This window comes from Elaeis guineensis, chromosome 7, assembly GCF_000442705.2.
Source record: "Elaeis guineensis isolate ETL-2024a chromosome 7, EG11, whole genome shotgun sequence".
Lineage (NCBI taxonomy): Eukaryota > Viridiplantae > Streptophyta > Magnoliopsida > Arecales > Arecaceae > Elaeis > Elaeis guineensis.
The window spans coordinates 77,108,573-77,120,123 of NC_025999.2; the positions used below are offsets into that span (position 1 = coordinate 77,108,573).

Below are 11,551 nucleotides of genomic sequence, written 5' to 3' on the forward strand. Positions count from 1 at the left end.
GTTTACTTAGTTTCTACTTAAGTAGTCCAATCTTCTTCTTTAGCTTAGTTTCTACTAAATTAGCCTAATCTTTTGCTTCGTCACTCTGGAGCTCATGTTAAGCCTTTAGGAGCACGAATCTTCCACTGTGCACCGCACTATACGATGTACAGCATGCACGGCCATGGCATAATGGGCCGTGCAATACATGTCCCGTGCGTCCACGCACAGTCGTCCATCGTACAATGGATGATACGCGCGATACACTGCACCGTACGGTGTATCGCATGCACAACAGAGAATCTGCAACCAGTCTTCAAACCTATATCAAGCACCTTGATCCACTCATCAAAACTTGCAACATTAAATAGGAACAAATATAATAAGTTAATGTGAAGTTTGTATCTCAAGAACTTGTAAATAATATAAACTTTGTATCATGACCATATAATTTTATTCTATTTATATAAATCCATAGAAGTTACTCCATCCGTCAATATGTAAAAACACATGTTAACCAAAAGCTGTGACCATCAAGTATTAGGTTGATTGGTATTACCTCTTGCATCTTGGATAAGAGGTTGGGGATTTGTTTCCAAGAGGTCCTCACACTCATTTCAGCCCCTATGTGAAATGTCCTGGTTTTACAAGCACAGGCTTGGTCTACCCAAGAGCCTAGATTATTGCCTAGGTGGGGCAGGTTCGAGTTTGGAAGGAAAATAAAAAAAAATAAAGAAGAAGAAAAGAAATCAAAAGCCATGCACATGACAATTTGATGAAATTTAATATCATGTAAAAAAGCTAAAATATAGCACGATTAATATGAGAATTCACGTTCAATACTAATATCTTGATAATTATTTGTCTGAAATTAGTATAGATTGGTAGCCTCAAAATTTGCGGAACTGATACTAGCGGCCGTTTCGACTGACCGGCAGTATGATGCGGCACGGTTCCGTATCATGATGATCTGAGACGAACCAACGAAGAAAAATGGCACCGAACTAGGAGAAAAAAAAGAGAGAGAGATAGAGAGAAAGAGGAAGAAAGAAAAAGAGAGAGGGGAAGGGACTGGCGGGGCCGCCGGATGGCCTCCGGCTGGCCGCTGGCAAGAAAGAAAAAGAAAGAGGGGAAGGAGCCGATGGGGCCGCCGGACGGCACAGTCATGCATGCGGCTCTGCGGATGTAAAACAAGGGCGTCGCTTCTGTTTCACGAATGATTTTTTTTTAAAAATCCGTGAAAAATAAAGTCGGCAATCCAATTGCCGACTTCACCTGTTTAAATTCAAAAAAAAAAAAAAAAATCAAAAACTGGTTATGCTTACCTATTTTGTTTCGAAGAAGGGGGCAGAGCTGCGGAGGCCCTTCTCCTGCTCGATCGCCCTCCGACCCATCAGCATGGGTTTGCCGGCCATCGGAGGCCTCGAGACGGAGGTGCCATCCATCTGATACGTCCATTCCCCCCTCCCCCCCGAGCGTTCTCTCTCTTTCTCACTCTTCGCCATGCCCTATCGGATGATAACTGGCTCGGAAGCTCTTTGATGGCCTCAATGGGCCACCGTTGACCTCCGACGGCTCTCGCCTCCCTCCCTCTCCTCCCTCTGTTTCCCTCTCCTTCTTTTTCGACACCGATGTATGCCGTTTTTTATATCGAAGCTATTTCGATTCTCCATCGGTCTGATTCGATGCCGATTTGGGACAGTTCTGAAAATGCTGGATAGCCTACTACCTAACACTAATAATTTTTCTAAGAAAAAATATCTAACACTTATAAAAAGGATATATGGATGCTTGCCAAAAAATAAAGTCAATGATTAAATTATGATTTTTTAATATCATATGATATTGAAATTATAATATTTTATAATATGATAAATAAATGTTTGTAATTTATCATGCTAATGGTCATCACTTGGTGATCATGAGCATCCATGCTCGCGTTGGTCATGAATGCCATCTAAAATGCAACTCGCTTGCCTTCCCTCCAGTGCACTACCTGATGGGCAAGTAATTTTGATATACTTGCCCCTCAGGGGGTAGCGCTGTTAGAATGGGCCATGTATTCTAACCGCACGACTAAAATTTGAAGTTCGTATACGGTTGATTAAATATAAGTACAAAATGATTCTATGGAAGATTGATACTTCAGCCTTGGCGTGGGATGTGGAAATAGTATCTAGTTCTTCTAGTTTTGAGGGATGCTGGGGGTGATGTACTCATTCGATTTGGAATCTCCATTCGGATGTGCTAGATAGGGAATTGTGCTTATTACTCCCCCTTCTGGCTTTTGAAGAGCACTGGAGGTGACATACTCATCCGACTCGAATTCTTCTTTGAATGTGATGGAGAGAGAATTATGTTTATTGCTCTTCGAATCGAATATTCATTCAATGAGATAAAATCCTCGTGATCACGTTCAGATAGAGTTGTCAACCCCCCCCCCCCCCCAACAAAACAATTTTTTGTACAAAAAAAAAAAAAAAAAAACAATTTTGATGTACTTGTTGACCTTCCGGTGCAAGTAATGCAAATCTCTGAGTGCCTGCTGCACCTCTTAATTAGGTTTTCCCAAACTATTAATTTGGAGATACTTGTTGACAAGGTGCCTAGTGCACTTCTTAAGCAGGTTATCTAGAACTACTAAAAGTACAGGAAATACCCTAGAAAACCAATTAAAAAGAGAGAAAAAAAATGCTTTAGGGAAAATTATGAAGAAGAAAAAAAAATCAAGAAAAGCCGCCAACAATAAGAAAAGCCAAAACACAAAGGATGTGGACGCATGACCTAAAAACCTACCAGTAGGAAAGGTTGGAAACACCTAAAGAGTAACCCAAACCCAAAAGATAACAACCTTTGAAACACCAAAAAAATTATAAGAACTATTAGGTTATAAAGAAAAGAGACCATCCACTTAAGCTAGTGATCAATGAGTTACTCCAGCTTGACCATTGACAAAGAAATCCTATCCTCGTTTGTCAATTCTGCTACAGGCCAGAAGTCTCTCTAAAGAATGAGGCTATTAAATGTTTTCTCTAGTATAGCTAATGAGTCTATAGATCTTATATTGACTGCCAGCAGTTTTAGCTAAGTTTTAATATGTTTGCATGTTAGGAGCTAGTTCTAGATACTTCATTTCGTACAATGGTCTTAAAAAAAATAAAGAAAAACATTTGTTGGTAAACATTAATGAAAGTAGAGCGATGTTGATCCATTTTTTTGAGAATAACCTTTTAGTTTTCTACCAAATTAAAACCATTTTTATAAAATCAATGGAATAAAAATTAACTATGTTAAGCACTTAAAAAACACCTCCCATGGTTCGAACAAGGATTCTCTTTCTAAAATAAAAGAGGTGCATGCATTAGACCAAAGCCTATTTAATAGAAAGACACCAACCATGGGAAAATGATGTACTAGGACTTGAAACAGTTAGCAACTAGAGGTTGTAGGTTCGAATATTGAATGGTGCATCCCCAAATATTAGGACCTAAGTGATGCCTCCATTACTTTATAAAAAAAAAGGATGGTTTTTTTTTTTTAATTATGCATGATGTTGCAAAGCATTTTTTGGACTTGACTTGCTCTATTAAAGGTTCTTCGAAACTAAGCCAAGTCAAGTTCTAGGTTGTAGGTTTGAATAGTGAATGATGCATCTCCAAATATTAGGGCCTAAGTAATGCCTCCCTCACTTTATCAAAAACAAAAAAAAGCTGAATTTTTTTTTTTATTATGCATAATGTTGCAAAGCATTTTTTGGGCTTAACTTGCTTTATTAAAAGTTCTTCAAAACTAAGCCAACTCAAGTTGAGCTTAGTTACTTTTGAACATTGAAATTTTGTTAATTTCTTGTATAACAAGTAGGCAGGGGCCGCAAATCAACTTATTAAGCTTGACATGGATTCTCATTTTTTTTTACAAACAAGAGATTTTTTGGCATGATTCATCATTTGTAGCCAAATCAAAGTGCAAGGCTTAAGCTTAGCTTTTTTTCCTTTTTAGGTGACTTCAAGCTCAGGTTATTAACCAACAGAACTATGGTGTTCTAAGATCTCATCCAAAAAAATTAGTCAAAAATTACTTATTAAATTACTTATCTTTATTAACGTATCCAAATTTTTTAGGACATAAATACTATAAGACTAAATACATACCTGTACAAGCTTGCACAACAATCTTAAATGAGCTTATTATAAGCTTGAGCAATACATAAATATTTAGGGGTGTGCATAGTTTGTTCAAATTTGTATTGATCCTAAATCTAATACAAATTTTATGTGCAAACCTAATTTTGTATATGTTTGGCAAGTGCATGCTTGCACACCATTCGATCTTGGTCATAGACTTGTGTAAAATCAATTTGTATGCTAAATTTTAAAACTTAACAAGTTCTTTAAGTTTGTTGTAATTTTGCACTCATCAATCTAATATTAAACTTTCTTTGATAGGAAAAAAAATTTAATATGAGATTATTGGGTACAGGATTGCAACAAACTCAAAGAACTTGTTAATCTTTTTGTCATAATTTTGTTACTAAATATGCATGGTGTTTTAATTTATTAAATTTCATAATGAATGATATCATCAATACTCTAATTGAAGATTAGCTAGTTGTGAATGTAACAAACTTGAGCTTGGTGTTTTTAAGATTGACAAGAACTTCAGGAGAAAACATTACTTTTGGAACTTGTTTTGAATAACCAAAACATCCTTCTTAGCAAGTTAGCTCAAAATACTAAAATTTGTATTTATGGACGGCTCCCTTCTCATTTTAGAAGATGCCTGGTTATTTGGTTAGCCTTATCAAGCTATCTTAAAGATGTACTAAGCATAATTATGTACAAGAATATCTTGCTTTAAGTAAGTGCCGCACCATTCATATCATTTAAAGCCGTTAGAGCCATTCAGGAGAAATTATTGGTTCGAATGATTCTACCATATACATCTTAGACCATCTGATAATACATTAGCATATCATCTATTAGTAAAAAAAATTTACATAATTATCCAAACTTGATCGAAAATTTTAAATAAAAAAATTCACTATCAACTATGACTGACTAGTTGATAGTTTTTACTATTTTAAGAGAGAAAAAATTCACTTTCTTAAATGATATACTAATTTATTATTGGATGATCGAAGATATACATGATAAAACTATTCTAATCGTTAATTTAGGAGTACTTGCATGCACCCGTGAAGATGGTTGGATGTATCATCAATGCGTTGTAATCTTGGTCGATAAAAAATGCCAATAGATAGAAGATGGGGAGGAAACAATGGCACTATCACAACAGTATGTCCCTTTGTCCTTTACCGTTGAGTCAGAACCGTCGAATCGTTACTTTATCAAAAAAAAAAAAAAATATATATATATATATATATATATATATATATATATATATATATATATATATATATATATATATATATATATATATATAATGTTGCAAAGCATTTTTTGAGCTTGACTTGCTTTATTAAAAGTTCTTCAAAATAAGCCAACTCAAGTTGAGCTTAGTTTTGAACATTGAAGTTTTGTTAATTTTCTAGTATAACAAGTAGGCAAGGGCCACGAATCAATTTATCAAGCTGGATATGGATTCTCATTTATTTTTACAAGTAAGAGATTGTTTGGCATGGTTCATCATTTGTAGCCAAATCAAAGTGCAAGGCTTAAGTTTAATTTTTTTTTTTTTTTTTTGGTGACTTCAAGCTCAACTTATTAACCAACAAAATTACGGTGTTCTAGGATCTCACCACAAAAAGGCTATTCAAAAGTTACTTATGAAATTATTTGTCTTTATTAAAGTATCCAAAATTTTTTAGGGCACAACTACTATAAGACTAAATACATGCCCATACAAGCTTGCACAACAATCTTAAATAAGCTTATTATAAGCTTGAGCAATACATAAATATTTAGGGGTGTGCATAGTTTGTTCAAATTTGTATTGATCCTAAACCTAACACAAATTTTATGTGCAAGCCTAATTTTGTATATGTTTAGCAAGTGCATGCCTGCATGCCTTTCAATCTTGGTCGTAGACTTATGTTGCATCAATTTGTTTGCTAAATTCTAAAACTTAACAAGTTCTTTAAATTTATTGTAATTTTGTACGCAGCAATCTAATATTAAACTTTTTTTGATAGAAAAAAAAAAAGAGATTACTAGGTACATGATCACAACGAACTCAAAGAACTTGTTAATCTTTTTGTCTTGATTTTATTTACTAAATATGCATGGTATTTTAATTTATTAAATTTCTTAATAGATTATGTCAACAATACTCTAATTGAAGCTTAACTAGCCGTGAACGTAACAAACTTGAGCTTGGTGTTTTTAAGATTGACAAGAATTTGAGATGAAAATATTACTTTTGGAACTTATTTTGAATAACCAAAACATTCTTCTTAGCTAGTTAGCCCAAAATGCTAAAATTTATATTTATGGACAATTCTCTTCTCATTTTAGAAGATGTCTAGTTATTTGGTTAGTCTTATCAAGCTATCTTAAAGATGTAAGTATAGTTAGATGCAAGAATATCTTGCTTTAAATAAATTCTGCACCATTCATATTATTTAAAACCGTTAGAGCCATTTAGGAAAAATTATTGGTCAGAATGATTTCACTATATGTATCTTAAACTACCAAATAATAAATCAACATATTATTTATTAATGAAAAAAATTATATAATTATTTAAATTTGATGAAAAAATTTAAATTAAAAATTTTTATTATTAATTATGATAATTTAATTAAAAAATTTATTATTTTAAAAAAAATTATTTTTTTAAATAATATATTAATTTATTATTGGATGATCTAAGATATATACGTGAAAGAATTATTGCAACCGATGATTTAGGAGTACTTGCATGGGCTCCTGAAGATGGTTGGATGTATCATTAGTATCGTGTAACCTTGGTTAATAAAAGGCCTCACCGGACAGGAGGCGGAGGCAACAACGGTACTGTCGGAACGGTACGGCCCTTTGACCTGTACCGTCAAGACCTCACTGGAGTCAATCTCCACCGCTACTACATAATCCGACGGTTCAGATCCGAGCCTCGTTAAATGCATGGTGTTTTCGATATTTTTCATAACTTTTGTGGTATTTTCATAACTAGAAGTGCCATCGGTCCTATCGATTGAGGTTATAAAGTTAAAGAGAGAGAGGGGGCGCGAGAGGCGTCCGTCAGAGGAGGAGCGGCGGCATGTTGAAGGGGTGCGCGGCGGCGGGGCCGATCCGCGTCCGCGAGGCGGGTGCGGTCCAATGCAGGGGGCTCGGCGCCGCCGGTAGGGGAAGGAGGCGGCCGGTGGCGACATCGGTGCGGTGCTCCCGGCCGGAGGCGCCGCCGGTGACGGGCCTGGCCGCCGCTGCCGCGGCGGCGGGGGGCGGTGGGATGGGGTTGGCGGAGAGTCTTCGGCTGGGGAGGCTGGTGGAGGACGGTCTGTCCTACAAGGAGAGCTTCATCGTGAGGTGCTACGAGGTGGGAATCAACAAGACCGCCACCGTCGAGACCATTGCCAATCTCCTCCAGGTTCTCTTACAAATCCCACCTTTACTTCGATTTTTCTCTTTCTTTTTGGATCTTTGGAAATTTCCATTCTTTCTTCCTTTCAGGTGTTTCTGAAGGCAATTCGAACGGTTTCTGAATAGATTTGGTTTGGATATTGTTTCGTTTTTCTTTTATTACTTCATTCTTACATTTATTTTGTTGTTAAATTTGTGAAAGTGAGTTTTGGATTTGGAGTTTTCTGATTCAAAGTATTTGTCCCAATTTTTTTTTTGTAAAAGAATGGAAGTGGCAAACGGCAATGGATTGTGTTTATTGACAAGATTTCTTTTTTCTCTCTTCAATTTGTTGTATTGAAAAATTTCTTCTAGGGATTTGAGCTGGACAAATATTAAATTCTTTTTGTTTTGTTAAATGTTCCTTATATATGTGGTGGTGGTCGTCGGAAATGGGTTCTCCGTCAGGTATAATTTGTTCGCTTTTTTTTTTTACCCCCCAGTGTTTATGAATTGGAAAGTTCGTCTGTTAATCAAATGAGCCTTTTTGTTAGTTCGATTATTTCGATAGCGCAGGTTTATCTATTTATTAACTCTTGGGTTTATAAACATTTGTGTCCTTTAGATTAATAACATCCATATGCCTTTGCTAATTTGGCAGTTTCTTTTTCTTTTCTCTTTCACTGATATCTTTATTTATTTCTTTGTAACTTTTTACAAACTGAATTATCCTATAGAAAATACTGTACAAGATCAAACTAGTCATTGCTTATTTATAAAAAAAAGAAATTAAAAAAAAGATTTAACATATAGGTTACTGGTGGTGCTTCCTAATCATCTCCATTCACACTTGTTTTACTGGTGCCATGGTGTAGGAAGTTGGGGGCAACCATGCACTGAGTGTTGGATTTTCTACTGATGGGTTCGCCACGACCCCTACCATGAGGAAACTTCGCCTCATATGGGTGACTTCTCGCATGCACATTGAAATATATAAGTATCCTGCTTGGTGAGTGCACAAATTTGTATAGTACTTATCTTCTAATTTCCAAGTTTTCAATGGTAGTTTACTTAATGCAGGGGTGATGTTGTTGAGATTGAAACATGGTGCCAAGGGGAAGGAAGAATAGGCACCAGGCGTGATTGGATTATCAAGGATTTGGCTACTGGTGAAGTTATTGGTAGAGCCACCAGGTTTTTTCATAGCTTTCTTTATTATTTACTCTTCATTTCCTCGCCATCCACAAAAATTAAAATAGCAGATGCTGTTTATTTAGTTACGATAGTTTACATGGCATGCTCTCTTCCCCACATATTAACAACAGGGAGTTTCATTCATATTACTCATAAAATGTGTCATGGACAAGTCTTTTCTACTGATCAAATATTTTAGAATTATTATTCATTTCATGAGATAAGTTGGGACCTTAAAACAGTTGATTAGCTCCATCAAAGACGGTGGCAGGGTTCAATTATTGTTTTCTATTTAATTTTTGAAGAGTCTTCATTAAAATCAATAACAAGGTGGTTAAAAGTTCTGGTTGTGCGGGAAACAAGGGCTTTTCCAGAAGGATGTTGCTTCATTTCTTTGAAAGAAAAAGTAGGAGTTGGGGGGGGGGGGGGGGGGGTGCGCGGGCGCAGGGGGCGGGGAATCTGAGAGAGCACCTGTGGATTGAGAAGAATCAGTTCGACAAGCCATGACAAAATTCAGAACCTTGAAATGGAATATGCAGTGAAACAATAAGATTGACAAGAAGGTTGACAGATAGGGCCTTGTCTGGAAATAATCAGGGAAAAATGTGGTGCTTGGGCTGCTGTAGATATTGATTTCTTTACATATCTAATATCCCTGAAGTGTTGTTAATTCTTTTCTTTTCGAATTTCATTGTCATAGAGTTTTTCGCTGCAAGAGATTTGCCTACTCAGTTTTGGTTATTTGTAACTCTGTGACAGCAAGTGGGTAATGATGAACCAAGATACTAGGAAACTTCAGCGAGTAAGTGATGAAGTGAGGGAAGAATATCTTGTCTTCTGCCCGAGAACTCCTAGGTATGCTGCTATAGGGGCTTTTGCTTTCTTCTTTTTATTTAATTAATGTAGCATTTTTTTCGGTATACAAGGAAATGCAATTATCCATTTTAATTGCTTCAACATATTACCCTTTTAAATTAAATTAGAGTAACAGAAAAGATGAGAATAGTAGGAGAGAATAGTAGAAGAAGATGAATTGTTTTCTTTCATTAGCTATATTGTCATTGTGAACCTTGTGATACTTGTAGGAAAATAAATTTATGGTAGTATACTATTGTTTACTTCAAATCATGCCCTTCACATTGTGAGTACAAAGAGTACTGGATAGCTTCCTCTGGTGTTAACTAAGGCTTTGTTATTTGCCTTTGCTTCTATCAATCTCTGAAAACAACACAACAAAGTGATGCACAGTAACAGAACATATGATTATCTACGGTGGCCATGCAGATTAGCATTTCCAGAGGAGGATAATGGCAGCGTGAAGAAAATTCCTAAACTTGAAGAGCCTGCAGATTATTCACGATCAGAACTTGTTGTAAGTTATTTGCCTAATTTAAGCTTTCACTTCCTCTATAATTATATAGCTTAATGGATTTTTGATAAAACATGATTTTGTTTCCTTAAACATTGTTCCTTTTGGAAATCTACAGCCCAGGAGAGCCGATTTGGACATGAACCAACATGTAAACAATGTAACTTATATCGGATGGGTCCTTGAAGTAAGTAGAATTACTAAATATCTATCTGTTTGGTAGTTTATTGCTATCAATAAGTTCAGGACTCAGATAATTCATTTGTTTGCAAGTATTGGTTTGATATGTGACCTTTGTCATATTTCTCTTGTCCACTTATTTTCAATTCATCTACAATTCTTTAGCTAATGAATTTATTTTATATAACAGAGCATGCCTCAAGAAATTATCGATACCCATGAACTCCAGACAATCACCCTGGATTACAGGAGAGAATGCCAGCATAATGACATGGTTGATTCTCTTACTAGTCTGGAATTGGCTGATGATTATAGCACTAATGGGTCTGCTATTGGAAAGCAACACAAGAAAGAGCACCATCGCTTTTTGCATTTCTTGAGATTGTCCAGCACTGGACTTGAAATAAATCGAGGTCGCACTGAGTGGAGGAAGCTAGTTCGATGAGGTTTTGTGTTGGAAGCTACTTTGTTCTCCCTCTTTTGTCTCTGCTCTTTAGAATGCATGTATTATGCTGTCATTTCGCTGTTGTTTTCTTCCATTTGCCAATTATGTCATGTTACTTGTAAGCGCTCAGATTTTGCAGCAATTTGCATGATTGATTGGATGGTGAGCTATTTTTATGCAAGAGATATATAGACAACTTTCATTTTCTAACCTAATAGTGTCTGCTTATTAAGTGGTGTCACAAATGAGTCTCTCGAGAGGTAGGACTTAGGAGCACATTCGAGTCTCAAATCAGTATCTAAATAAGCTTCAACATTCTATCATTGTGCAGAACAATGCTTTTCTATTTTCTTCTTCTTCTTCTTCTTCTTTTTAAGAAAAGAAAGATTTGCTATTCTCTTCACAGTGCTTGAAATTGGGATGAGCTTCTGTAATGCTCGAAAGACCTATCTAACTGATACATAAAAGGCTAAATATGCAGTGGGGTGGTTTACTATAGATTTTCTTCTATTTGTTTTTATGATATTTTACTCTTTGGTTTCATCGGAATTGTATATCATATTTTTAATTTGATGAACATAATTTGAGCATCCTTTGGAGTCATTATTATGTGCAAGTGTTGCTTAGGACAGTTTGTCTTCACAATGCTGGAACAGAAGCTTTTCTATTTAATTACGTACAAAAGTAGTCTTTCTACAAACAGCTATTATCAATTTACAATTTTCAGTTTTGTTCTTTTTTCTGTTCCTGTATATGTCCTAGCTGGGATGCTCCAACTAGTATATTTTAGTAGCGGTGATTGATTGTGTCATGCTTTTTTGAATTGGAATTTTTTTTGTAGCCTTAACCTTACTAGGTTTGTATTTT

At 35.7% G+C, this 11,551-nt stretch overlaps 1 protein-coding gene across 1 annotated transcript; it reads left to right on the forward strand.

Moving 5' to 3' along the window:
* Positions 1-7,174: 7,174 nt before the first annotated feature.
* On the forward strand, positions 7,175-10,894 carry LOC105048939 (oleoyl-acyl carrier protein thioesterase, chloroplastic). The gene is made up of 7 exons (XM_010928444.2): positions 7,175-7,524; positions 8,372-8,505; positions 8,577-8,690; positions 9,450-9,545; positions 9,975-10,062; positions 10,178-10,246; positions 10,430-10,894. The coding sequence occupies exons 1-7, from the start codon at positions 7,198-7,200 to the stop codon at positions 10,682-10,684; spliced, it is 1,083 nt and encodes a 360-aa protein (XP_010926746.1). The 5' UTR covers positions 7,175-7,197; the 3' UTR covers positions 10,685-10,894.
* The last annotated feature ends 657 nt before the right edge of the window (positions 10,895-11,551 follow it).